At 41.1% G+C, this 26,834-nt stretch overlaps 1 protein-coding gene across 14 annotated transcripts in view; it reads left to right on the plus strand.

Annotated features, from left to right (window-relative positions):
- Nucleotides 1-26,834, plus strand: part of PICALM (phosphatidylinositol binding clathrin assembly protein) — a 72,554-nt gene that overhangs the window by 38,546 nt on the left and 7,174 nt on the right. For 2 of the 14 annotated variants that reach the window (XM_083736625.1, XM_083736632.1), the window contains exons 5-21: nucleotides 838-931; nucleotides 1,493-1,604; nucleotides 4,267-4,373; nucleotides 6,132-6,173; nucleotides 6,835-6,920; nucleotides 8,310-8,433; nucleotides 9,229-9,365; nucleotides 10,898-10,998; nucleotides 14,198-14,344; nucleotides 15,286-15,369; nucleotides 17,502-17,609; nucleotides 18,198-18,329; nucleotides 18,429-18,459; nucleotides 19,091-19,190; nucleotides 21,800-21,823; nucleotides 24,130-24,189; nucleotides 25,318-25,422. In XM_083736625.1, coding sequence (XP_083592751.1) covers nucleotides 838-931; nucleotides 1,493-1,604; nucleotides 4,267-4,373; nucleotides 6,132-6,173; nucleotides 6,835-6,920; nucleotides 8,310-8,433; nucleotides 9,229-9,365; nucleotides 10,898-10,998; nucleotides 14,198-14,344; nucleotides 15,286-15,369; nucleotides 17,502-17,609; nucleotides 18,198-18,329; nucleotides 18,429-18,459; nucleotides 19,091-19,190; nucleotides 21,800-21,823; nucleotides 24,130-24,189; nucleotides 25,318-25,422 — 1,594 coding nt within the window. The remainder of the gene's footprint in view (nucleotides 1-837; nucleotides 932-1,492; nucleotides 1,605-4,266; nucleotides 4,374-6,131; nucleotides 6,174-6,834; nucleotides 6,921-8,309; nucleotides 8,434-9,228; nucleotides 9,366-10,897; nucleotides 10,999-14,197; nucleotides 14,345-15,285; nucleotides 15,370-17,501; nucleotides 17,610-18,197; nucleotides 18,330-18,428; nucleotides 18,460-19,090; nucleotides 19,191-21,799; nucleotides 21,824-24,129; nucleotides 24,190-25,317; nucleotides 25,423-26,834) is intronic. The other 12 variants (XM_083736631.1, XM_083736633.1, XM_083736634.1 and 9 more) reach the window with 7 other exon arrangements.

Here is a 26,834-nt window from a genome sequence, read left to right on the forward strand (position 1 = left end):
AGTAGAATTCTGTTTTGCCATTTTTGTTCCTTTGAGTCTAAAATGTTTAATAGTAATGACACACCCTTAAAAACTTGACTGAGACACTTAGGAACTTGGATAGCTCTTGAGTTACTCTCAACTTAGTAATGTTTCTCTTGCTGTTGATCTTCTTGCTTGCTTTCACAGCAAGTAGAATCATAAAATCATAGAATCAGAGCTGGGAGGGACGCCAAGGGTCATTTAGTCCAACACCCCCCCCCCCATGCAATACTTTTGAGTTTTAAGAATCTCAGTTAAAACATCCGTGACAGATGGTCATCCAACCCCTGCTTAAAAACCTAGAGTAGGAGTGAGTTAAGTAGTTTAACTCACAAATACAATCACTGTAGCATACGACTACACAATGATTTAAAATATTTTAAAATGCCTTGCATATCTAAACATGAAGTTACCAATATCCAATAACTTAACATCCAAATGAAACTGCAAAGCTTGCCGGCATTAGCACTAAGCCCCCCTTCCCCCAAACCATTTACACCTAGAGTCAAAAGGCCAGAAATCCCATGGGAGTTCTCCTTGCAGGCCCACTCCCCCAACTCCTGGGGCTGGAAGTTGGGGCAAGACATCCAGTTTTCCCTGTTGTGTTCAGACAAATTCCATGGACTGGGCAGAGAGCGAGAGGCCTCCTATTATCCTTACCGGTCTGGCCTATTGCTTTTATGCATGCACATAGGTTGCAGGGGCAGGGAAAAGGGGAGGGAGAAGAGCGGAACACCCTGTGTCAGCCATCTCTCTGTGCATCATGCCAAATATGTTTTGCTTACTGATGTGTTTCTCACTTCCCCTTTCTCTTAGTGCTGATGGAGTCATGAGGACTATGAATACTGAGAAACTCCTAAAAACAGTACCAATAATACAAAACCAGATGGATGCACTTCTTGATTTCAATGTAAGTGTTTTAGTTATGGCGTTGATAAAGGCTAGACTACCTACTCCTGGTTTCATAAAACACTACCTCTTAATGCCTTATAAATGCCCTGTTTATATTCCTGCCCTTTCTGGATAAAGGCAGTAAAAAAAATGTTCAAATTTAGTCTCCTATGAGAAAAAAAATGTTTGGTTCTAATATGTGTTGGTGATGCAAGCGGTAATTTTTCTGAGTTGGCAAACGCTAAATATCTTAAACTATATGTTCTCTTGGTAGCAATAAACAGATATTCTGATAGGAACTGAGAGCACCAACTACAGTAGCAACTTTCCCCAGCACCTGCATGATAGTTGGGGGTCACTGGCACACCCCCTTGTCACTTGGAAAGCCGCTTGCATGTTTTTAAGTCTTGTGCAACTGCTGCAGAGTTCCCAAAGCCTTTATTTCACCAGGTTGTCGTGTCACAAATTTATAGTGCACAATGTCAAAAGGCAAGACCGATCTTTGCCCTGCATACTGAAGACAGGAGATAGCTGTGGATGTTTTTTCAAATTAAACTAATTTTTTTCTTCTCACCGGCAGGTCAACAGCAATGAACTTACAAATGGTGTAATTAATGCTGCCTTCATGCTTCTCTTCAAAGATGCCATTAGACTCTTTGCAGCGTATAATGAAGGGATTATTAACCTGTTGGGTAAATACTACTTTTTTTACATCTCTTCATTGTACTTAGTAGGCAAGACAGTGATCTTTGTTTTGACTTCCTGCAAGACAATTTTAAACTGCCTTAAAGAGCTGCTTCTCTTTACATGTAAACAGAAATATGTAGGTGCCTAAACGCAAGCTAGTCTGGAGTATTTTTGGCATGAAAAATGACTTGCTTGAACTATAATTTTCTTGTCCAGCTACCACACAACCAATCTGCAAAGCTGACAATTTTCTCTTTGGATCTTAGGGAAGGTGACAATTTTGTTAACTAATTTAGCTTTTGGCACTCTCTCCTTAGGGCGGCTTTCATAAGTGGAATTTGTGGGTTGGAATACTTTACACTTCCTCATGGAGAGCTGCCATACCTCCAGAGGAGAGTGGAGTCGGCTAGGCATTCCTTTGTGCTTCTGAATAGGGTTTGTCCCACATACAATGTGAAGAGGAAATGCTGGAGTTGATACGGGAAAGTTAGTGTGTGGCAGTCATATATGCATTTGTACAAATAAACAGTGAATCCTGTTAGGCATGGGTAGGCAACTCCTTTGTATGCGCCTGCTTCTCTTTAATGGCGTCCCAAGCAGCAGAAATATAGCAGCTGAAGCACTTAATCTTTGAAGGTAAAAATGTTTCACCTGAAGTATTTCCAGCTTTCAGGCTGCAGTTGAAAAGGACTGGGGCAGTCAACAAGAGCAACAATGGGAAAGAGCTATTTTCTTCGTGCTATAATTTGTGGGCTTCTCAGAGACAGTTGTTTAGCTGCTGTTGGAAATAGGATGCTAGGGTAGATGGACCTTTGGTTTGATTCGGCAGGGCTGTTCTTAGATTCTTCATGCAATGTATCTGCAATAAGATTAGTGCATGGTACGGTATGGCCCAGTTGTGCCATTATTATTATATTCACTTTGGTATACAGTATGTACCTACCTGCTAAATCTTTATGCATTGGGTTGTCCATACAGGAATGAAAGTTGAGCCAGTAAAAAAGTTGAAGCTACTTACTAGTACTTGGTAGGCCACTGTGGTTCTCATGCATTGCTTATAACATGAATGGTTGCTGTAAAGTAAAATGAGGATTGTGGTGCAGCATGCAGCAGAACATGCTCATTCACAACATTAGAATAACCTTGGGATTTTTTTTTGGTTTATATTTTGTTGAGGAAAATTTTCCTAGTTTGCCTGTCCCTTCTACACCATGTTGAATATTTAATTTCTATCTGAAATCATAATCATTGTGAGAGGGGGTGGTTATTGTTTTGTTTTAGTTTTATGTACACTCTGGGTTTTCCCCACATTTTTATGCTGTGAATCACCCTGAGATATTTGGATAAAGCTTGGTATACTACTACTATACAACAAATGCTGACAAACTCTTGCCAAATAGGTGAAAGTAAAAGTAAATAAATCCCAAAGTGTGTGAATGTAAATAAATAAACTTGCTTGAGTTTAGTCTGTGAACACTGAAAATTTCATTCAGTAACTCCACAATTTTGACACTCACTAGATTTGCACAAGATTAATACCATTCCCTTCTGGCTGTTGACACCCTCTATTTTGTGCATTCACTGTAAAATAGATTTCTGGACTGAAGGAGTCACATTGCAATCACTTTTTGGTGTCTGGTTTTCTGCCTGCTCCAGGGAAATGGTCACCGTTAACAAAATCAGGCTTGAGTAAGAGGAGTTGTTCTTTAGTGCAAATTCTTAACATGCTGTCATAGAATCATAGAGTTGGAAGAGACCACAAGAGCCATCGAGTCCAACCCCTTGCCAAGCAGGAAACACCACCAGAGCACTCCTGACATATGGTTGTGAAGCCTCTGCTTAAAGACCTCCAAAGAAGGAGACTCCACCACACTCCTTGGCAGCAAATTCCACTGTCGAACAGCTCTTGCTGTCAGGAAGTTCTTCCTAATGTTTAGGTGTCGTTCTTCAGTAATATGTCTAGAGTGACTTAAATGCAGCCTTTGCAAATGCAGGGTTTTACTTTCTAACTATAACTATAGACTTATGATTCTAACTTTTACTTCAGTCTGAGAACTTGAGGCTTCCTACTATGTCTTACTTTGAAACTGCTGTTCCTGCATGTTATCTCCAGCTCCTGAGCCTAAACATAAACACATGACAGAGTGAAGAAGAGTTTGGTGAAGGGTGAAGGTTATCCATTTGCTTGGCAAACACCTCTGATCTTTGTGACTGGTTTACTCATTTGGCTGGTTTGGATATTAGAGTGAGCCATAGCTGAGGTTGGCAAAAATGAACTTAGCCCAGGCTTGCACACTCACCCCTCTCCAAAAAAAGAAAAAAGAAAAAACCAGCTTGGCTGCACTGAGAACTTTAGAAGCTTTTGCTTCAATTTCAGATTAACTGCAGTTTGTCATGCTGTCCAAGCTGGGGGTTTTTCACTAACCATCATTAATATTAACAACAGTTGAGGGTTTGGGGTGACACACCAAACTGCAATTAATAAAAAAAATAAGCTTCAAATCTCCTTGTGGCTGCACCAGAGGAGGGGGTAATGTGCAAACCAAGGAGGTGGCTAGGGTAATTCTTGTAATGGTTTAGCATTTTGTTTAAATGACATCAGCACTATTAAACTGTAAACAAACACATTGATGACTCTTATTTTTTAAATTCTCTTTTATTTTGTAGAAAAATACTTTGACATGAAAAAGAATCAATGCAAAGAAGGCCTTGACATATATAAGAAGTTTCTGACTAGAATGACAAGGATTTCTGAGTTTCTCAAAGTTGCAGAGGTAAAACTTACTGGTCCATTCAGTTCTGCCATCATTCAAAATGACTAAATGCTATTAATGAGAGTTTTATGGAGAGCAAATGGTGATCAATATTTTTGAGCTAGAATGCTTAAAGTGAGCTGAAGACCCATCCACTCTAAGTTAGGGTGCGGGGAGAATATTGGTTCATTCTGAACTGCCTAGGAGATTGATCATATGACACCAAGTAATGTGCGTGAATATCAGCCTTGTGGTGGTGTACAGCCAAGTATTTTGGGCTGTTACATATTGAATGAAAGGATGCACAAGTTTCATCCCTGCATGCCTTTCTTAGATAATTCCTCACATGGAAAAAGTATACTCATGTTTTGGGGTGGAGAGTTGTTCCATCTTGCATTAGCTTAATATGTGTAATGCTGTTTCTAAGCTTCAGTGACAATGAATGGGTTTTGAAGGGACAAATGGGATACTTAGGGGAGAAGAGGGTCTATATCAGGGGTTGTAAGCCCATAGTCCACCTCAGGCCCACAAAGCTGCTTGAAATGCTAGCCCACAGCATATTTGGTGGTAACTTTTCTCCTCCTGTACCACCACAGTTAGCATGTCAAAGCACTCTAGAAACAGGAGGGAATGCTCCTTCCTGTTTCTGCAGTGCTTTGACTTACTAGCAGTGTTGACATGCAAAAGGATGAAACTTTAACCATTCCCACTTTTTGTTTTGGCTGTGCCCACTGCTGGCATGCAGCCCTTTAGAGGGTTGCCAACAATAAATGCTGCCCTCAGACCAAAGAAGGCTAGTCATTCCTGGACTATATCTATTGTGATATCCAGCTCTCCCCACCCCCTAAAAAAAACTCAAAAGCATTTGCTGGCAAGTGTTGTGTATGCATCCTCACATCACCTGGGACAAAAAGTTGAGCTTGGAGCTCTCTCCCCTTCCCCTTAATAACACTGCAGATGGGGATAAAATGACCTTTCCACTTGCTTTTTTTCCTGGGCCCTCCTGCCTCCCATTGCCACAGCTGTAGAAGAAGCTCCAGCCTATTTCTGCAACTAAGGTGCAGTGCGTGGTGAGTTGGGTCACAGAGAATGTTTGTTCTGAGCTCAGTCTCACATGCACCCTCCGACACACACATTCAGCTCATTGCTTTGGGGAAAGAATGAGTGGCAAAGGTTCTCATAAGTTCTCTGCCCTGCTCCCTGTTTCCTTCTGCAGTTCTTTGTAGGTTGCTCTTAATGTAAAGGGGCAGTCTTGATGGCAGCAGCAAAGGGGTGTGCACAAGCTTGCAATTTGACTAGGATTGTAGTTCCAAGCCGTCAGGAGTCCAAGAGGAAACCTGTTTTATTAGCATTAACTTTGCTTATTCCATTGCTGAAATAAACTGTATTGTAAACAAAAGGCCATTCCTAGTAACTCTGGCCAGGATAGATTTTGATCACTTATTCTTCCGAAAAGAGGCTCTTCATCCCCTTCTATATCATATGACACAAAAAGTGAAGGACTGCAGAGCTGGTAAAATCTCTATGCACGTGTTTTTGACAACATCATTAAAAATGACCTTGGCTGCTTTGGGCGTTATTGATATATACCGTTGACACACTAAAGTAAGCAAGTTTATATTTTTCTTTACAGGTTTTTTCTTGAGTGATACGATCCTTCATAGTGTGTAGAACAGCCTTTTTCCCCCTTTCATGTTACCTTCATTGTGCTTTCTTCATCCTGTCTTTAGCCAAACATGGTTAAGGCCTATATCTTATTAAATCTATTTGTTGTTACAGCAAGTGGGGATAGACAGAGGAGACATACCAGATCTTTCTCAGGTAGATGATTTTATGCATTTGTCATGCATGTCCGTTTGGCCTTTCATAATCAGAAAACCTTGGTGTAATCACTAATGCTTTAATTGGTTGTTACCATGTTCTTAAATTGGAGGGTTTTTTTAAAAAATGGGGCTTGAATCTGTTGTTGGTTCCATCGTCAGACTTCAGAACGTTTCTCAGTTGCTCTGTTTCAAAGCTAATGATCCTTGCTAAACTACTATACTTTGAAGCAGTAGGTTGCTAAATTTTAAATCAGTTTAAATTCTGTAATAGAGGTGCAGCTGTCTATATAAGCATTTGCACCCAAAATACTAATTCAGGTTGGCAAAGATTAATAGTGCATTAACATGTTTATGTGGCTTAGTAGCTGCTTTCAAATTTTACCCTTGGAACATAGAGTGACTATTCATTCATGAATGTGCCATTTTTTCCTTGTGCTGTCCTTTTGTATTTCTCTTCAATGCATAGATGGTTGTTTTTTTTTTTTTAATGAGCAGTCTAGGGCCACATGTACCATGCAGCATTTTAAATAAAATTTTGGCGATGGTGCTGTTAAGAGCTGCTGCCTGTATTTACCTGCTTATTGTTGAATTCTTTGTGACTGGAGGACCTGACATTTTTTGCCTTTAATTTCTCAAAGGCTACTGATTTTCTTTTGTAGGCACCAAGCAGCCTTCTTGATGCATTGGAACAGCACTTAGCCTCCTTAGAAGGAAAGAAAATCAAAGACTCTACTGCTGCAAGCAGGCATGTTTTAAATTCTCCTTGTAGTTGGCACCATATGTTGGGCAATGCTTGAAGATTCCTCAAATATGCTTCACATGTGTCCTTATTTGTAAAAATCTAAAGAATGTTACTTGTTCAGGTGTTCTTATCTGGGTGCAGTCATGGTAACACAACACCCTCTGTTATTTCCAAATTTGAAGATTTCCTACGTGGCCATTTACGTTTTCCCAAACATCAAATATAAATGTAATAGGTGATATAATTAACACCAGCTGATTTCAGCAAATCTAAAGTGTAATGGTTTGAGTTTCAAGCTGGGACCTGGGAGACCAAGATTCAGCCAGGGTTCAAATCCCTGGGTGACCTTGACCAGTCAGTCTTTCAGCCTAACCTGCCTCACTGGGTTGCTAGCATAAGAAGAGGGAGGGAGAACCATGCATGCCACCTTGAGCTCATTGTTTTTTTTTTCAAAATGATTTTTATTTAGTTTTCCATCCATAACAAAAAAGACAAGACAATAAAGAAAACATACAACACGTATAGTTTCAGGCTCTTAATTTCATGGTCCTTACTCTCCCGACTTCCTCGTACCTCCCCTTTCTGCATTCTCATGTCGAAATAGTTAATTAGCAAATCCCTCCCTTTTTTTCAAATTGATTATACAAATTGTTCAGATTCTTCCACTTAACCATTATCGCTATTAACCCCTATTTTTCTCATTCAACATCAATCTAGCATTCACTGATTTTAGAATATTTCTTTAAATAGTCTTTAAATTTTTTCCAATCTTCTTCCGCCGTTGCTCTTCCCTGAGCTCATTGGAAGGCAAGGCAGGATATGCTGCATGACTTGGCTGGATGCAGCCTGCAACTGCTGGAAGAACTCAACCTGCTTATCTCTGCAAACCAACCACAACAGCAGTGCAGAAGGTTGTGGCAGCAGCTTTCTCTTGCCTTTGTCACCAATATAGCATTGGTCACACACTTTAAAATGAACTGATATAGCTTCTAGACTTCAGGACCAGTAAGGAAAATGCATGTGATCTAGGCTAGACCGAAGTGGTGTCTAACATCGCTATGTCATTTTATCTCTCGGAAGTTCTAGAGATTGTGTGCTGCTTTGACTTTCTGTTTGTACAATCAGGCCAAGTGGGGCACATTCCATTGTGAATAAGCTGAATCCTGAAATAGACGGAGCATGGCTGTTTCCATCAAATTGCCCTTCCGTCAAATATGTACAATCTGTACAGAAACACAGGCAAAATCTGCTTCCCAGGGTTAAGTCTACAAAAGAAAAAAGAGTCTTGTATATTTATAGGTTGGGAAAAAACAAAGCGGAGTTCTGTTGAGCATCTTTCTCTGTTGTGTCGTCTGTATAACTGCCAGGTTTCCTTCTGTCAACTTTTCCTAGGGCTACCACTCTTTCCAATGCTGTCTCCTCCCTCGCAAGCACCGGCCTGTCGCTCACCAAAGTAGATGAAAGGGAAAAACAAGCCGCACTAGAGGAAGAGCAGGCACGTTTAAAAGCTTTAAAGGTGGGCATGATTTTTCCTTTCTACTGAGTGTGGTATATAGGCTGCCTAATGGTTGCACAGCAAGTAGGAGGGACCTCAAAGCTCTCTGTCTAGCTCTGAACTCTGCCATCCCCTCCAGGTCACACCCTCCACTTGCCTTGCTCTGCATCCTCCCCTATTGCTTGTGCTTTTGAATTAGGATAATACCTCTTGCTTGCCTGGATAGAGGGAGCTGTGTGTCTGACCACACTCACCACTGTATGGAAAAAGATTTCCCACCCTTAGTATATACAGTGTTCAAAGACGAAAAAGCAGGCTGTGTATATAAGACAGTGGATCACAGTTGACAAGGATGGCTTGTTGACATTCATTTAAAAGCTGCCTATGAATACTTGGGTGGTTGGAACAAGCTTTCTGTCTCTTAAAGTTGGGATATATATATATATATATATATATATATATATATATATATATATACACACACACACACACACACACACACATACATACATACACACACACACACACACACACACACACACACGAGAGAATGAAATTAGAAGTAGAATATAGAATTATTATTTTCAAAGCCTTTAGCCTGCATTTTTTGTGGTAGTGGACTACTGGGTCATACAGAGAACCATTTATAAGAAAATGTAAAACCACAACAATGTACACTGTTGCTCATTTGTAGTTTGCCTGCCCCCTTTTAGAGGTCTTAATAGAGCTATTTGAGGGCTTTGTTCTGCTTAACTTTATCAACTGCCTAAGCAAAAAAACCCTTTGTTTTTAAAAATTGTCTTTATTTCCCATCAGGAACAACGTCTAAAAGAACTTGCAAAGAAACCTCATAACTCCTTAACAACAGCCTCTTCTCCTGTGTCTAATGCAGCAGGAAGCATAATGACTACACCAGCCATTGACATTTTTTCCACGCCTAGTTCTTCAAACAGGTATGCCCTTGATGTATGTCAGAACTGCTCATAATTGGGGGGAAATGTTTCTAGCCAGAGTACATCCTTAAAATGAGACTGTTCTGTAGATTTTATTTATTGTGTAGCTCTTTGGCTTTGACATAAGCTAACCATAAGGTTCGTTTATCTAGTGCCAAGGGAGAATAAGCCAAACATCCTGGATAAATGTATAAGAAAGGCAGTGATGCTTGAATTCTTAAGTATGCAACTGCTCAGGACACTCTTGCCTTATCAGGAAAAAGTAGAACTATGCTGTAATTTGTAGGGGTTTTTTCAGTGGTCCAGAGCTACATCTTTTAACAGTGTCACAGCCTGCATGCAATACCTGGGCCTGTCAGTATAAACTGTCCTATGCAATTAAAGATCCTTAGGATTTTGGATTTTTTGTTTTTGTATTAAACAGGTTATGGGCAGGCGTTAACAATATTCAGTGCACACTGCTGATCCAGCATTGATGAGCTGCAAAAGTATGAGATGCCCCATTGTGCAAACACACATGTATTCTCTAGATCAGTGCTTCTCAAGCTATCTCATGTGGTGGACCACCTCCAATTCGCCAGGGACTGGTACCATATTTGGTCCCTTTAGCTTCCCATCTAACCTGGGCTGTGGTGGTCACTGGGGATTGGCAGCTGATGGGTCATGGACTGGCACCAGTCCGTGGACCACCACTTTGAGTAGCACTGCTCTAAACTCTATTAGGCCTCTCAAAAAGATGTAAAACTGGAGTTTTAGTATGAAATTGATTGCAGTGAAAAGCATTGTGTGTTCTGGTGCCACATGGATACCATCACCAGCAATTGTGGACTTGACCTATGAGCACTGCTTTGTTATAGAAGTGCTGGAGAAGAACAGTACAACAGTCAGTGTACTGTTGATGCAGTCTGATACCCAGAATGGTTTGCGTGGTGGGACCTCACGAAATGACTGTGTGTACTGTTGCTTTGACTGTAAGCAGCAAAAATAAACATGAGTTTAGCCCAACCAAATGAATGCTTCATTACATCTGCATTTCTGCAACCTGCAAAACTTGCAGCATAGCCTTTAAAAACAGAAGAATTATTGGCAAATGAAACCTCCTAAGTATCTGTGTGAATCTCCCACTTGTGCTATATATTTAATGCAACTAGTAGGAGCAATAAACCTGTGCTAGCATGTGAAGAACCACACAACTAATTTGATGAGCCCAGGGAGTCATTGTGCTTTCGTCACTCCAGTGGTATGCCCCCCTCCTTCCAAATAATACCTTACAGCAGGCTGCCTTTGATACTGGAAAGAGATGGGGGTGGCTGCGGTTCCAAAAGGAAAAAGTCAATCCCTCTGGGCATGTTGATGCCTCCTTTTGATCCTGGCCTTGGATATCCAGTGAGCTAAATTCTGCCACATTTCATGCATGCACACACATTCCATTTAGGAAAACACTATGATAGTTTGAATAGCTTTGCTAAGTTTTATGAAAGAAAGGCAATGTTGCTCAAGTCTTTGATAGTTGCCCTCATCTGTTTCCATAGTACATCAAAGCTGCCAAATGACCTCCTTGATTTGCAGCCAACCTTTCATCCGTCTGTGCATCCTATATCCTCTGCGCAACAAGTAGGAGGGACCTGGGGAGGTAAGAAACTCACAGTTAAATCCCAGTTTTGTTTACTTCATAGTCACTCATAACCATCAGTAATATTTCATAGACTCTTAAGCTTTCCTGCCTTGTTAAATTAGGTAAAAAGATTTTTTAAAAAAATGTCTGGGACAGATAATTCTTCACACCGTATTTTGAAGGATTGGAAACAAAACATGGTGTATCATAGCGCATAGCTTAACTTCGTTTCCTGTTTAGCCCCAATCATAGTTGTATCTTTGTAGTCATTGTGAGTTATTGTGAGGCTTGATTTCAGGTAAGTCTGGACTATGGAGCGAAGTCCAGAGTATCAGAATGATTCGCCTTTGCTCTGCAAACACTAATTTGAAATGCTTGCAGGGCCATCTGATTTCCTGTAAAATCTTATGTGAACATCCCAGAGCTGGTGCATTGCACAGGCCTTGCCTCCAAAGGCAGATAGCTTAGAAGCTCCTTACATGCTGGGCCACCCCTGACACAAAAGAGCTCTCCACCTTCCTTGGATTTAACTTGCACAGTTTCAACAAACCTGCCTTCATGTGTGTATGGCTAAAATCACACAAGTCAAACGTGCATAAGATGTGACCTACCGTGTTGAACTTTTCGGTTGCTTAAGGCATTCAGATGTATTTAATATGTTGGGTAATACCTCAACACACACACACCCCAATGTAATATCTATCGATCATTTTATTTGTATGCTGCCTTTCCAAAGTTAAAACCATGGCCAAGGCATCTGTGTACTAGTCAAAGTTGCTCATGTTGGGGCTTCATTCCCTCAAACGAGCCTTCTTGCAGCAATGCACCTTCTATCATGTCCCCTGCCCCACCCCCCGGAAGTATATGCAGTAATTTGGCCATGTTGCCTTTAATACTTGTCCTTTCTTGTTCATAGCTTTGACAGCCTTGCACTCTTTTTCTCTGGCCGCAAAATATTTTGTGGGATAGTGGAGGGCCAGGCAAGATGGTAGACATGTTTTTCTGGTAGCTTCGTTCATGCTTGTGGTTGCTGAAGTAGAATAAGCATATTCTGTTTTTGTAGACAAATCCTTGCTGAAAACGTTAACTAGAATTATTTAGAAATGGGTAGAATTTTCTGTATGAAGAATGTAAGCCTGCTTTTCTGGGTTTTTCTTTCAGAAGATGGTAGACCATGTTCAGGCTTCTCCCCCCCCCCCCTTTTTTTAAAATCACTTGATAAAGAAGTTCTACTTAAATGTAATCCGTACAGCAGGAGTGGGAAATCTTTTGAGCCCAAGGGCCATATTCTGTCATGGACAACCTTTGCGGGGCCAGAAGCAGCAGTGGGTGGGCCGACAAATGTGGCTCTTGCCATTGTGCAGTCAGCTGCAATAGCCACAAAGAGGTTTCTTTGTGTATGCACACATCTCTTCATTTCAGCGAACATCATCACAGCTCATGACCACTTTTCAGCCAGGCAAAAGTATTTGAGGAGGGTGCAGCAGAGGTGTGGTGGTATGGCACAGCATGGACAGAGTCCTGAGGATTGAGGAGAGACACCCAGAGCGCTACATTTGTCCTCCAGGCCTGAGGTTTCGCACCCCTGTCCTATAGCTGTGATTGGCAATTTGTTTTTCATTACTATTGTGCAGGAAGTAAACTTCTCAGCTGTTTTACATCTTGTTTTGGGGGTATCAGAAAATAGTTTTGAGAGGTGGTTCTGACCTGGAAGGTAAAGTACAGCCCAGGAAACAGAAATGTGAGAGAGGAAAGAAACATAACAAATTACGGGAAACAGAAATTTAAACAAAACTCTACTGCCCTTATGATTGGCCAAGAGTTTGAAGGAGAGTGGAAGCAAGTTTGAGTGGGTTTTGGTTGGTTAGAGTTGGAGCACGCTTGGCAAATTTAAGGCTTCAGTCAGAAATAAGAGAAAGTGGAGAGGGCTGCGGTAAGACTCCAGAAACTGAACACAGCAGGCTGGAAACAGCTTTACTTCTACACACTGAACAGGGAGATAGTTTAGACAAGGTTTAGCTGGATGTATTTGCTTATATATTTATTTGGTCTTCTGGTTGACTGATTAGAAAAAAACTCAAAATTACTACCTTACAGAAAACCTTTAGTACAAACTACATTTTTGGGGGGGGGGGGTCTGATGTCTTGTTTTGTCTGCAGTCTTGTTCATCCCACACCTAATTTCCTCACCATCCTATCTAGTAAAGAGAGCTGGTTGGGCCACTAAATACTGTTTCAGAGGCAATCAGGGATAAAAAAACATCCGCTTAGTAATAGCAATGAAGACCAAAGGAGAGGTTGGGTTAGCCGAGTTAACTCTTCTCCTTCTCATAGTGAAGCCTGTGCCATCACATGTGTTTTTAACTGAGTGAGGGCTGCATGACTTTAGCCTAAATATTAATTCTCTAGCAGCTTTATCACACCATGTTAAACCATAGTTAATAGTTTACCATGAATGGGCAGGTGGCTCCTGCTTTGCTCCTCCCCCAGTGCATGCAGGAGCAGCAAACCATGACCCCTTAGTGTTGCTTCCATACCAGAGATGGTGGCTTGCTTTTCTACAAACCGCAATGTTAAATCAAGGTTTGTTCTTGACTTACCAGTTGTGTTTTGTTTAAGTGAAACAAGCCACAATCCCCAGTTGGTTGAGCCAGGGATCATGGTTTGTTGCTTCTGCGAGGGAGGGGGTGAAGTTGGAGTGATCTGTGCATAACTGTTAACTATGGTTTACCATGGTGTGTGAACTGAGCCCAGAAGTCAAAACAGGAAGGTTTTTTTTTAGAACTTGAGAGATAAAAAGGCATTTAAGAAAGGAAATTGTATGGGCATAGCGAGGGCTCATGGCAAGTCTTGGGAAAAGCCCAGGGGCTGGGGGTGGATGATCCAAGTTAGAGGCACTGCACTGAAGGGATTCTTCTATATCAAAGGTGTTGTGCAGTATGTTGTCGGTGGATTCTGACTTCCAGAGACCAGAGTATTAAGACAGTGTCCTTTTCAGAAAATACCTGAATCAGGATAACTTAGAGAATGCCTGTTACCTCTTGCCAATAAGCCATTTATGTAGGTGTTGGGGGGGCGGGAAATGCAAACTGATACTCTTAAAGCAAAACTGACTTACAGAACTGCTTATGCTGTTCCTGATTACTAATGCACAGCTAACCTGGTCCCCCACCCCTATTCCTCTTCTTCTCCTTCTTGCTCTGCTTGGACTGCACAGATCCTTTCACTTCTACCGCTGACGCTGTTGATGATGCCGTTCCAAGCCTAAATCCTTTCCTCACAAAATCTAGCGATCACCTCTCTGTCTCTTCTGACGTACTACCCACTTTCACTTCTAGGACACCAACTCATGAGATGTTCGTTGGTAATGTACCATCTGACTGGCTTTTCCCTTTCTCTTAACTATCAGACTATTGTGGGCAAATTTAGGATTTTCAAAAGAGAGAAAAGAAAGATAAAACAAATGAGCTATTACCTAATGACAGTTTGAGTTCCCTTCCCAGTTGTAAATACATGACCTACAGAATGTAGTGCAGTGGTAGCTGTGTAAATTCAGATGGGCAACTACTTAGGGATTGAGGGCGGAGAGAGGAGACTTTATATTCCTTCCCAGCCTTATTGTTTTATCTAATATTTGTAAAACAACAACAAAAACAACACCCAGAGGTTACTGAATTGGGGACAGTTCCCCCCTAAAAGTAGGCAAGCCTTTGCTACAGGCATATCAACTACAGTGTTGCTCATCTAAATGAGCCACATATAGAGTTGCCCTACCTACAGTGTTCAGTATGCAGTCCATGGGGTAATTATGTCCAGCTATGCGCCCTTGGCCACATGGAGTTTCCATTCCAAGCTAGATGTGGCACAATTTGACCTCCAGAAGCGTAAATTCTAAGATTACCATGTCATCGTATGACTTTCGATTTAACTCTTTCTGGTTCTCTAGATCGCTTCAATCCATTTACTGAATCAAACCCCTTTGTGGAAACCAAATATGCATCCACTTTTCAGCTCTGTCACTTTACTTCAGGTATAATACAAATGCCTTGAGGGTTTTACACTTGCTTGTTTTCAGAGGTGTAAAACATGGCATTTGATGATGTTTCCCCCCCTGTCTTTAGATAGTGTAAAATCTTCCCTTTTTTTTAGAAGTTGTTGCTAGATTGCTTGTGTGTGTGTTATAGGTCACGTAGTTGTTGTCTTAACTTAGTGTCCAAATAATTGGTTAAGCAGATAAGAGTGTCCTGTTCCTTTCTCTCTGTAACTGTTCCTTCTTTGCTCTTCTGCTTCCTACGCCTTTATCAGATTCTTTTTGTGGTCCTCAAGCTTATCCTCCTAACGCTTCCCATTTCCGCAGTGAGCCCTCAACTGTAGCTGGCCTATTTGGAGGTAGGTAAAAGGCTTTTGAAGCCCAGGAACTTGGTTTAGTTATGTAAACTTGGGTAAAATTATGCAGACATGCCCATTTCAGTTTGTAAGCAAGCTGGAGAGTTGTATGCATTTCATCAGCTGATCAACACTTAAAAATAATTCCAAAACTGATGCATCAAAATGGGTCCAGCTTGTTTTTAAAAATAGCTTAGCCTGTCCTTGCTGAAAAGGTTGCAAATCTAAAGACTGCTTTAATCAGTTTTTTCACTGTATCACTTTTTGTTCATAGAAAATCACAGATTGAAACGAGTGGCAATTGACAGCGATTTGGCGGGAGCACTTCTAAAGCACCCAGCATGACATTATAACTGAAAGCCACTGTCTTTATTTTCTTTTATCCTGGAAATGTTTTAGCTTTATTTATAAGAACTTTGCAAACATTGATCCCATGAAACAGGCACATTGGTCTTCTCATTAAGTGGTGTGTGTGTGTGTCCTTGTCCTTGTCCTTGCAAGCATGCACTGCTCTCTCTGAAATGGGCCAACTGTACTTAGTGCAACAGGTTCCTTGTGGAACAGTGCCCAGTGCTGTTTTTGATTTAGCCATCACAGTGCTAGCGTAATACATGTTCCAGTCTTAAGAACCTAAGGACCATTTGGATCAGATCAAAGGTCCATCAAGTCCCTCTTGGCATGCTCACAAGCAAGAGCATAGTAGTGATGACCACCCCTTGTTCCTCATTGAAGTTTGATCCATTTCTGTCTTGATTATCGATAGCCAGTAATGAGAACTGATGCATCTTGTTATAACAAATTCTGTTGCGTTTTGCCTTTTATCCTGAATCTGCTGAAATTTCACTGGCTGCCTCTCATGCTATAGTCAGTGCCTAAGTTCCAGTGTTCTGCTGGTCAATACTGTTCATCGCTATTAAATTCTATTGTGCCCGTGTTGTTTCTTCTAAACTGTCTTCAGTTTTCCTTTGTAGGGAAAAATGCTGCGTCCTGTAATGACTTTAGTGTCTCTCTTTTGTGCTATCTACAGCTTTATAAACTAGGCTGGGGGAGCAACCAGAGTTGCTTACAGTATACGAGATGTTAAAAGGACCATATGTTTATATAATAAATTTGTATTTCAATCCCTTGCCACCTTAGTCCACCTTTATGTTTCCCATTTCTTCTGTTGCACGGTACTGATCTGATTAGGGGAGCCTTCTGGAGCAGACAGCCTGTATAGGATTTTAGCAGTATAGTGTGTTGTAATAAAATGAGGAAGCCTGGTGCTATATGCAGCTTTAGCATTCTGCCTAAAGAAACTGGTAGCTGCTACATGTTGCTTTCAGTGCTGAAGTAGCTATAAGCATTCATGTAATACTGCAACTACATGAGGTTGTTTTTTTAAAAAAATCTATCCATTTTAGCAAGAAGTTCTCAAGTCTCTAAAAAGCAAAATAGGTCAAATTGGTGCCAGGTGGAAATGAATTTTAAAACACGTGCCTGACCGTGCTTATGGGCATTTTATTCAGAATCCTCAGGACTAAAGTAGGTGATATGTAGGTCCTAAGTCCCATTGATATTTTTGGGATGTAGCAATTTATGTGCCTGGGAAAATGTCTGAAAATGGGGAGTGGGGGATAGGGTGGAAAGAGTTGGGAGCACCAGTGAGTGATTTTGAATACAACTCAATCCCAGAGGTGGCTATTTTGCAAGTATTGAACTGAAATAGGAAACTAGGAGTCTATTATCGCTTCAAAATAAATCTGCTCTCAGATAGTATAGCAGTGACAAAATTGAATAACTGCACCAGGCCATCTAGTTTTGAAAAATTCTGCCTTAAAGGGCTGAAACTGGAAAGGCTTACTAGTACTGCAGAACTCTTGCTGTGAAGCCTACTCCAGTGCCTTTGGGGGGCGTGTTGTGGCTCCTTGCCTATATGCAACATGCAAACTTGAGTCCATCAGTTCTTGCCTCATGGGTTATTCCTCTCAAGTTGCAGTAACATGCAGTTCTGCAAGGAAAGCTTTCTTTGCAGGCTCCTTTTCAATGTCTGAATGCCCATAATCCTTTGATGACTATAGAGCTGCTACTTACATGCAAGTTGAGATTTCACTTACTGCATATAAATAAGCTCTTTTTAAATGTCTTGTTTGTAGGGTTCACCCAGTCTCCTGTTGCTCCATCGCAGCCCTCAGCAGGCCTTAATGTTGACTTTGAGTCTGTGTTTGGCAACAAAACTTCAAATGTACCTGTGGATTCTGGTGGTAAGTCTTCCTTTCTTTTTTTTTAAAGTACCCTTTTTAAAATACTGCTCAAAGATGCACAAAAATCACACTGGGTGATAGAATATTTGGTGCCAGCCTTTAAAAAGCTGTTTGGATCTTTTGGCTTGATAAAACGGGTTAATGCATTTGTTTTGGATTAAGCTTTCATGGACAACTTCCTGTGATGCCTCAACCTTTTCAGAAATCTGATAAAGTAGTTTCTCATCCACAAAAGCTTACGTTACAATAAATCTGTATTGTTGCTTGAGACATTTTACTGAAACAGCAAGGAAGACTAGGCCAGGGCCCTGAAAGGGCCACCAACTTTGCCTTGACTTCTGTGGCAGAAAGACAGCATATGAATGCAATCAGTCAATGTTTTCCTGCTGCTGCCAGTGCTCTTACCATTTCTTTTTGGATCTTGGGTGCTGAATGTATGGATTTTCCATTTCTCCACTGCAAAATAACAGTAACAACAATAATTGCAGCTTTATACCATTTAGACTTTAAAAATACTGATTTTAAGATGTCTCATGCTACATTGATATGGATTCCATTGCATTTAATACCACTTGGCTTTTCTTAAAGGGTTTGATGAATTAGGTGGACTCCTAAAACCGACAGTGGCCTCTCAAAACCAGAGTCTTCCAACTTCAAAAGGTCCACCTAACAAGTTAGTGTTGGATGATCTGGATTCATCTTTAGCCAATCTTGTGGGCAGTAAGTAGAGTTTATGTAAAGTTTACAGTACCAACTCTTTGGATAATTGAAATAAATGAATGGGCAGCTTCCAATTGTTTATTTCTTGTTTTGTAACAGATCTGGGCATTGGAAATGGAACAACTAAAAAGTGAGTATTTCTCATTGCAGCAATATGCAGGTGTTTTAACCCATTAAGCACATCTTTGCAGCAATTTTGTACAGCAAATGCAGACTAAGGTTCTTGAGATGAACCTGGCAGGGAGGGTGCAACACTGCCCCTTTCCCCTCCCAGGTTTTCCATTTCTGAGTAGGATAGCGAATGTCTTTGAGGGGGTGGGAGCAGGAGAACTCTGAATTAGGGAAGCTGTATATGAACAGTTAATCTTGCAATAAATTAGTTCACCTCAAGATTACAGATTTCTAGGTACCCAAGTCTTATTATCCAAGGACTGTACATTCACTTTGCCTGTTTTCTTGCTTCTTTCTGCATGTTTGCCTTACATTTGGTCCCTTTGGCCTATTTATGTAAGGCTTGAGCCAATTGTGTGCTGGTGTCTCTAGAGTGGTGTGCATTAATGGATAGTATTTGCCTTCATTTTTATCTATTTTTGGAGGCTTGAACAGGGAGATGTTGAGGTACATAGTTTCAGGATAAGAAATATTGCTCTAACCTTGCCTTGTTTAAACTTAGTTTATTTTTAAACATGTCTGCAAGAAAGGCAGCTAGACTCCCCTCCATCCCCTGGATTTAAGATCTTTTTTCCCTTTTCTTTTCTAAGTGATGTGAACTGGACACAGCCAGGAGAAAAGAAACTAACTGGAGGCTCCAACTGGCAACCCAAAGTTGCACCAACAACAGCATGGAACACTCCAACAATGGTAAGCAGTTGCTGTAGGCATATTGAAAGAATTCCAGCAGCTCAAAATATGCTGTGAAAGTGTAGGAGGGCTATAGGAATTTTGTCAGGAGAGGCAGAGAATCTTAGAACTTATCGTGGGAGCCTAAAACAACCTGACACGTTTCATTTAGGTGATGTTTAATTGGATATTTATTAGCTAGAGTCATCCCAGTGGAGTCAGGCTTGTGTTTTAAGGTTAGCAACCTGGGTACTCAAACATACTGTGCTGATATAGTATCCTTGAGCGATGTAGAGGTCTCGTGGCATTGACAGCCTCGTGACGATTGCACAGAAAAATGTGTATCTAACCTGGACTGCCATACTTGAAACAGGTTGAAGTTTTAATCCATTTGTCTCACAATTTCACTATGATACTTCAATAGAAGCATACACAAAAGGGGTTGAGATGAATTTTAAGCATTGATTATATCAGGGATGGGTTGGAGGCAACATTCCCTGGTGGGCAACTTTCAAGGGCCTGCATGTCAGTGGTAGGTGGAGCCAGAGGCAAAAGTAGGCGAAGCAACACAAATTACTATTCCGTTAGTACCATAACTGGAATCTAGCCTGTGTAAACACCAGAGGTTTCTACACATGCATGCAGACAAGAATCATTATCCTAGTTGAAGGATACATTGCAGCCATGTGGAATCACCTGCAGAGCAGGACCACATTTGAGGGACATGGCCACATTTGGCCTCTGGGCCTGAGGTTCCCCACCCCTGGTTCATATGAAGCCAGGAAATAGCTCAGGTGAAATGGGCTTAGTACAAGCAAGGAATGAAGCTTTGGAGCCATCACAAGGGGACAAGTGAAGAAGGCATGCTCAGCCCCAGCACTTGTTCACAGCTTTATGAAACATGTATTAGGAAGCCAGGAAAGGTGATTTAAATCAAGCCATAGCCTTATACCATTTTATTCACAAAGTTTGTGAGAGAGGTTGCACTGGTTTTGTGCGAAGTCAGCCAGTGATTCTGGTTGATACTGGATTTGAACCAGGTCTCCTTGTGCCAAGTCAATGCCCAATCCACTGCACCATTCTGACTTTTAATAAAGGTACATTCTAATGAGGGAAGCAACATAATTTAAAGTTTTATTTCATCATAAGCCCTGTGAAAGGAGACCTATGTTGGATATTAAGCCTTCACCAGAAACTCTGTATTTTGAGGTGCATTGTTCCTTGAAGCCTGAGCAATCTTTTAAAAGAGAAACAATTGTAGTCTCAGTAGGTCATAAAGGACTTTCAGGGGCAGGAGCCCTCCACATCCCAAAAATGCTCTAAAAGGTTCCAAGCTGTGACTTCTCCAGATCCATGTGATGGCACAATAGCCACAAAGGAGGACTTGAATGGTACTAAAAAGATATGGTGTGACTGAAAGCAAGGCAGGGAGCAAAAACTTCATGTCTGATGCTGCCTGTATTGTCATATAACTTGTTAAGAGAAATTGGAAAGAGATGCCTCATGTGTTCCATCAGTTGCCTTCTTGCTGTTGACTTGCCTGCAGGAAAATAATAATAGGTGACGGTTGCTAGCCTGGTGTATTTTTTTTAACATGCTTGGAAGTGGTGGCTCATAATCATTTACCAGTAGATATATGTGGCTTTTCAAGTAATAAATACTACAACTCTGGGCAGGCATGTGTGACAGGAGAGGATAACTGTGGAAGGAGGGCTAGTGTTAAAAGCTACAGAGAACAGCTTTTTGCCTCTAATACAATCAGGATCAAATGCGTAAGGCCATCTACACTGCTCTGAATTAAGCACGTGCTAACTGCTAGCCTGCCTGTGCTACTATTTTGGTGCTTTAAAATGGGAACTTAGTGACTGAACTGGGCACCATTCCAGCCATGTGTATTTTGAGATAATGGTCATTTTACAATGACCTTCAAATGCCACTTTCCCACCCAATGTTAGCTGTAACCTTTATAAACTACTTGGGAGAAAGACACTTGTAAAAGGAGGGGCGGCTTGAGTACCCTGTCCTTCCCTCCAAACCTCTCCAGCAAATGTTCCAGCCCATGCACTAGCCCTGTAAGGGAAATCTGATTCAGTCCCACATAGCATCTCGTTCTGCCCTAACTTTTCATTCCTGGACATGGTTGCTTCTAAATGTTTAATAATTTTCTTTTAGGAGCTGTGCTGAACTGCCTTGTGACACAGCTCCTGTCTGATAAGTCTCACCTGAAGCTATGAGATTCCTAAATGGTTTTCATGAGCTGTTAGAATAGGAAAGACTAACTCACTTCCATTCATCCTCTGCCATAACTCTGTTTGTCCTGTTCTGGTTCCCTTGTGAGTGTTTTCCCTTTAATTGGTACCAGTAGATTCCAGTATTTATGGAAAACTTGCCAACACAAAGCATGTGAAAAACATGTACAAATGCAGAGGTCGTGTTGCGGCTTCGTCAACCTTGTCTGTGTCCTTTTTACCAGATGCTTAAGTGGCTTTGGATTACAAAAATTATATTTCGGGGAGGGGTTTGAACTCACTTTTTGACTAAAATGCTCTGTGTGTATATTCTGTTGTGTAAGTACTCATTTCTAATCCAGTGTTATTGCATTATGTAATTGTTCTTCCGGGGGAAAACAGAATGGCATGCATTTTCCACAATACGTAAGTGAACAAAACCTGCAGCCTTTTTTTCTTTTTGCAATCAAAACTGGCATGCTGATATTAACCACTACAGCAGAATCTCATAATCCTGCTATTCCACACTTTTTTTTCTCTTGAGTTAAGATCTTTGGGCATGACGACAACCTTGAGCAGCTTCTATCTAGCTTATCCAGATCTCAAGGTGTTCTGTGGGCCTCTTTTCTCCAATGATGGCATGGAAAAATACTAAGATGATTTTTCTTGCTTTAAACCCTGCCATTTGCTGCGAGATAGCTGGTGCGTGTGTCTGTATTGCCTTTTTTAAAAATGCATTTGGTGGATAAATCAAACCAAAAAAGGCATTTGTGCGTGTGAAATAACTGCATGAAACTTCACAGGCTTCTCTTCGACTTCACAATTCACTATCTGCAGACTTGATTTCAAATAGGGAGAGACCAATACGTCCCCAAATACTAAGCCAAGTGAAAATGCTCACCCATTTGGTTGTGTATCTGAAAGACTTAAAACTTTTGAATTATCCTTCAAAGATGGGTGGCATCTCCCTTCAGCACTAAAAGGACAAGTAACAGTGGTTAAAATGACAAGTCAACCTAATTTCTCTTGTGTCAATAAGAGCTAAAGAATGAAGTAACTAATGGGTTTGTTTTCCAAATGTTTTAAGGTAAGTTTATTCATTGACTGTGGGGTGTTCCCTCACTCCCGCTTTTCTACAGCTACCGTGTGTGTGGTTCACCCCATCTGCTTTACACGTGGATATTGCAACTGTATTGTTTTACATCCAAAATCTTAAGCGACTTTAATTCTTTAGCTCTTAACTATAGTGATCCCAGTTTAGCCCAATTGGTTTCTCCTTCCATGTTACTGTTGGTCTTTCCCTGTATTCTCTTCATTGTGGGGAAATCCTAAGCCAGCCTTCAGCTCCTAAAAGCCTAGCAAATGTAAGGCCATATGTATGCAAATGCATAATATTTTGCTTAATGGCTGTATGAATATTAATCATGGTCATTTCATTAACCATGTTAGCCAATAGCAAGTTGGATTCCATTGTCCAGTGGCTATTACAGTTCAAAGGAGTAAACATTTTTGAAACACTGTATGGTTCTTTTCTTCCCATCCCTACCCCAGAGAGTAGGGATATTGTTTCTGGAGAGTTAAATCTCCTACGGAAACAGTTCTTACAGATTAAGGGCATGATACAAAACAATGCTGTTCTAGTTGTCCCTCAGAGGGTTTGTATAGGAAAAGTTCCAGGATTGCTTGTGCGCGTCTATATTTTTCTGCTTTGCCATATTTTTTAGAGATTCCTCCAATTTCTAGGACTTCTGCTGTATGATGCAAGAGTGTCAAAGCCAGAGGGCTTGAGCAGAGTTTCAAAGTAGTTACTTCAAGCAAGAAGCCCAGTTCCTGTAATAGTTGTCTTGCATATGGAACTGCAGGGTTTTTTTTGAAAAAAGTATCACTGGTTTGGAGGAGGTGGTAAGCTTCATAAGTTACCCTCCTACTGTCAAACATCACAATATCTGGCAGAAAGAACACCCCAGTCTGTCCCTTTCAGATGCTGGGAGGTCGTTTTGGCTGTGATATCTTTGTTAAAATGGGATTTCAACTTGTGCATTGATGTAAAATATCTTCTTGAACTATTTATACTTCCATATAAGTCTCCGGGGCAGCTGACAAGATATGCCAAAACAAACAAACATCGAGTCCTGCATAAAAAAGAAACATGCCAAATTTAAAAACTCCCTATAAATGCTGTAAGCAGAAACAAACTTTTTACCTGGCCCTTTTTAGAAAACTCAGAACAGCTCCTGTTCAGACAGGCAGCTGTCTGCTTTATGCTTATAGCCTGGGGTGTTCCTTGACTATTCAGCTACTGGTTGCATGAAGCCCATCAAGTGAGGCTTTGTTTGACAGCACTTGACTTCTTGTTTTGGGGAAGCATCTAATTATTATTATTATTATTATTATTATTATTATTATTATTATTATTATTATCATCATCCAGGATGCTAGGTTCACATTGTCTGTAAAGCAATCCTGGGCCTGAAGTGACGCCCTCCCAACTTATTGGGCACCAGCTGTATAGTGTGTTACCTTGTACATTTGTAGCCATGTTCAGCTAAAGAAACTCTAATGGCTTACCTGCAAGGATGTTACCATGATGCTTACTGGCCAGTTTCTGGCTCTGTCAGATATCAATTGATCAGCTGTCAGAGATGCTCATATTTACAGTCAAAAGCATTTCATTGCTGTTTGTGAATCCTTTTCCATTTGCATGCCGCTTAAGGTTGTCTCTTTCTCATTAGGCACCGCCCGTCATGGCCTATCCTGCTACAACGCCAACAGGAATGATGGGGTATGGAATGGTCAGTAAATGTTTATATTCATTTGAAGTATTTTTAGGAGCGCTTGGGTTTCTGGGTGTGCTTGCAACACATATGTTGAACAAGATGCCACATACCTGGCAGATTAATTTTAGCTCCACTTGTTTGTTTTTTGACCTTTTTCATTTTGCCAGACAAAAAAATGCAATACTTAATGTTCTTTACTTCCACCTATCTTCTGTTACAGTGACTACTTTAAAAATAAATTCCAGGAAGCCTTAGCATTTATCACTGAGACTATAAGGGTGAAATGAGCTTCCTTGAAAAACAGCTCCCCCTGCCCCACAAATGTGCAGCCATACAGTGTGTGTTCTAAGGGCATTCTGTTCATACAGAGCAATGGTGAAGCCTTTAAGGTTTGGCCAACACCACATGGGAACAGTATCCATCCTAGAACATATGTAGAATCCTCTGGCAGATATAAAGAGGCTCCTACCAGGCAAGATACGGAGTTTGTTTGAAACTTAGGAAGTTTGAAAGCACTCCTTTTTAAGGTGACACCCTTGTAGATTAGCCTCAGATGTCGGGCATGCCTTGTGCTAAATGCAACAGGGAGCTAAACTGCAGATTAGTTCTAAAGTGTTCAGGGCTAAGTGGAAAATCAATGCCTCCTTAACAACCCAGCATTTGAAATCTAAATGAATTTCTATTCGGCCCCCTCTGCAGTCTTCTGATCCTTGGTTAAGACACTATCTGAGCAAATTTTAAACTTGCCTGTTGGTGTTTTAATGGCTGGTCTTAAGATATTTGTTGATTTTAATAGCTGCTGTCTTATTTCCTCTTTAGCTTTTTAAAAAATGAAAACATATTAGCCTGGTACAGGAATGAATAAAGTGAAAGAGCTTGGTATATCACACTAGATGTTGTTCAAAGTTTTCAGCTCAATGTAGAAACGTGAAGCAGTAGCTTATCTAAACGCGTGGAAAGGTGCATAGGAACACAGACCAAAAGTTCACAATGTTTGGTTGCTGGAAGCTTTTTTAAATGTTCCATTAATTATTTCCTTTACAGTGCCATTAACTAAACTGTACAGTTGGAGGCAATTTCTGGTGGTGGTCTCTTTTAAAGAGCTGTGCATGAAATTAATTCTTTGCTGTTCTGGATTTTTAGCCATCCCAAATGGGAGGAGTACCAGTAATGACGCAACCAACCTTAATATACAGCCAACCTGTCATGAGACCTCCAAATCCTTTTGGTCCTGTATCGGGAGCCCAGGTGGGTGTGGAACTGGCCTACAAAGCCGTATGCTTCTGGCAGCTCACAAGCTAGTCAACAAGAGCATTGTGTGTATATTTGGTCATGTTGTCAGGTGGTGCATTACTTTTGCTTCAACCGTTAAGCCTGCTCAGCTTGGGAAACTTGCAGCCCCAAGGAAGGAATGGTGAAGATGGGATGGAGGAAAGCTAACAGTGCCAAAAGGCCCTTAGCAAGCAAGGTGAGGATAGTCCAGGAAGAGATGGCGCTGAAGGAAAATTTGAGAAGGCATCTTGTCATTAGAAGAGAGTGCTTTCAGACAGAGGATGGTAAGGAAGAGGGAGCAGCAGTTCTTTATAGTTAGCAGTGGCAAACATTGTGGTGTCGTGTCGTGTCCCCCCCCCCCCCCCCATGTTTCTGGACTACAACTCCCATGGTTCCTAACACTGGCCATGTTCACCGGGACTGAGAGGAGCCAGAGTTCAGCATCAGAAGAGTAGGCAGCAAATAGTACTGTTCAGTTTTCTGTTGAAAAGCTAAGCTAAGGTGTCAGAGTGGCACTGTTTTTAGCAGGGGTGTTCTAGATCTTTATTAAAGAGAGAAGAGGTGATAGGAAGAAAATCTGATTAAGGCTGCAGATAAAACTTAGCTTTTCTAGGTGCCACTTCAGGAGTGGCAATTTCCTCCATTAATGGTACTACTTTGTACAAAACCACAGGCTAGCCAAGTGTCGCAGGCACTGATTGGTGGCATGCATGCAGTTGTTTATCTGCTTGTACACATTCTGGGAAGGTGTGGCCAGTTGTGGGTTCACATTGCGTTTGTACACAGCAGAAGAGATGTGTGTGCAATTGTCATGTTTGTTCATTTGTTGCAGGAAACTTTTCGCCTTTGAAATCAGCCCTAAATTTGCCCTCAAAAGGACCCAAGCTTGTTCCAGTAGGATGTGGCACATACAGTTCTCCTTTTTCTATTCTAGTATGGAAATCGAGAGGTTTAATCATAGAGTCTTGCCTGCTGTAACTTTTAAACTACTACTTGGTTTTTTTCTGTTACACACACACACACACACACACACACACACACACACACACACCATTTTCATCCCTTATTTTTGCACTGTACTCTGTGGCTCCTCTTTTACTGCTTGTGTAACATATTCAGAATTTGAGACAATCTAGAGTGGTGGGTACAAGCTATTCTTTAGCTGCGCATACTTGGGAGTTGAGCTTAGGACATTAATGTAGGTCTTTCAGATCTGCCAGCCATTGGACTGACAAATATTTGACACAACTCACCCTCCCTAGCAGGTGCACTTCAAGTGAAGAGGCCTGCTGGCCACTGCCACTAAACTTTGCTTCATTGATGTTTGTCCATGGAACATTCCCTGATGTAACCCTGCATAAAATGAATCAAGGCTGTTTGGTGGATTG

Source organism: Podarcis gaigeae (assembly GCF_964106915.1).
Source record: "Podarcis gaigeae genome assembly, chromosome: 4".
In the NCBI taxonomy this organism is placed as follows: Eukaryota; Metazoa; Chordata; class Lepidosauria; order Squamata; family Lacertidae; genus Podarcis; species Podarcis gaigeae.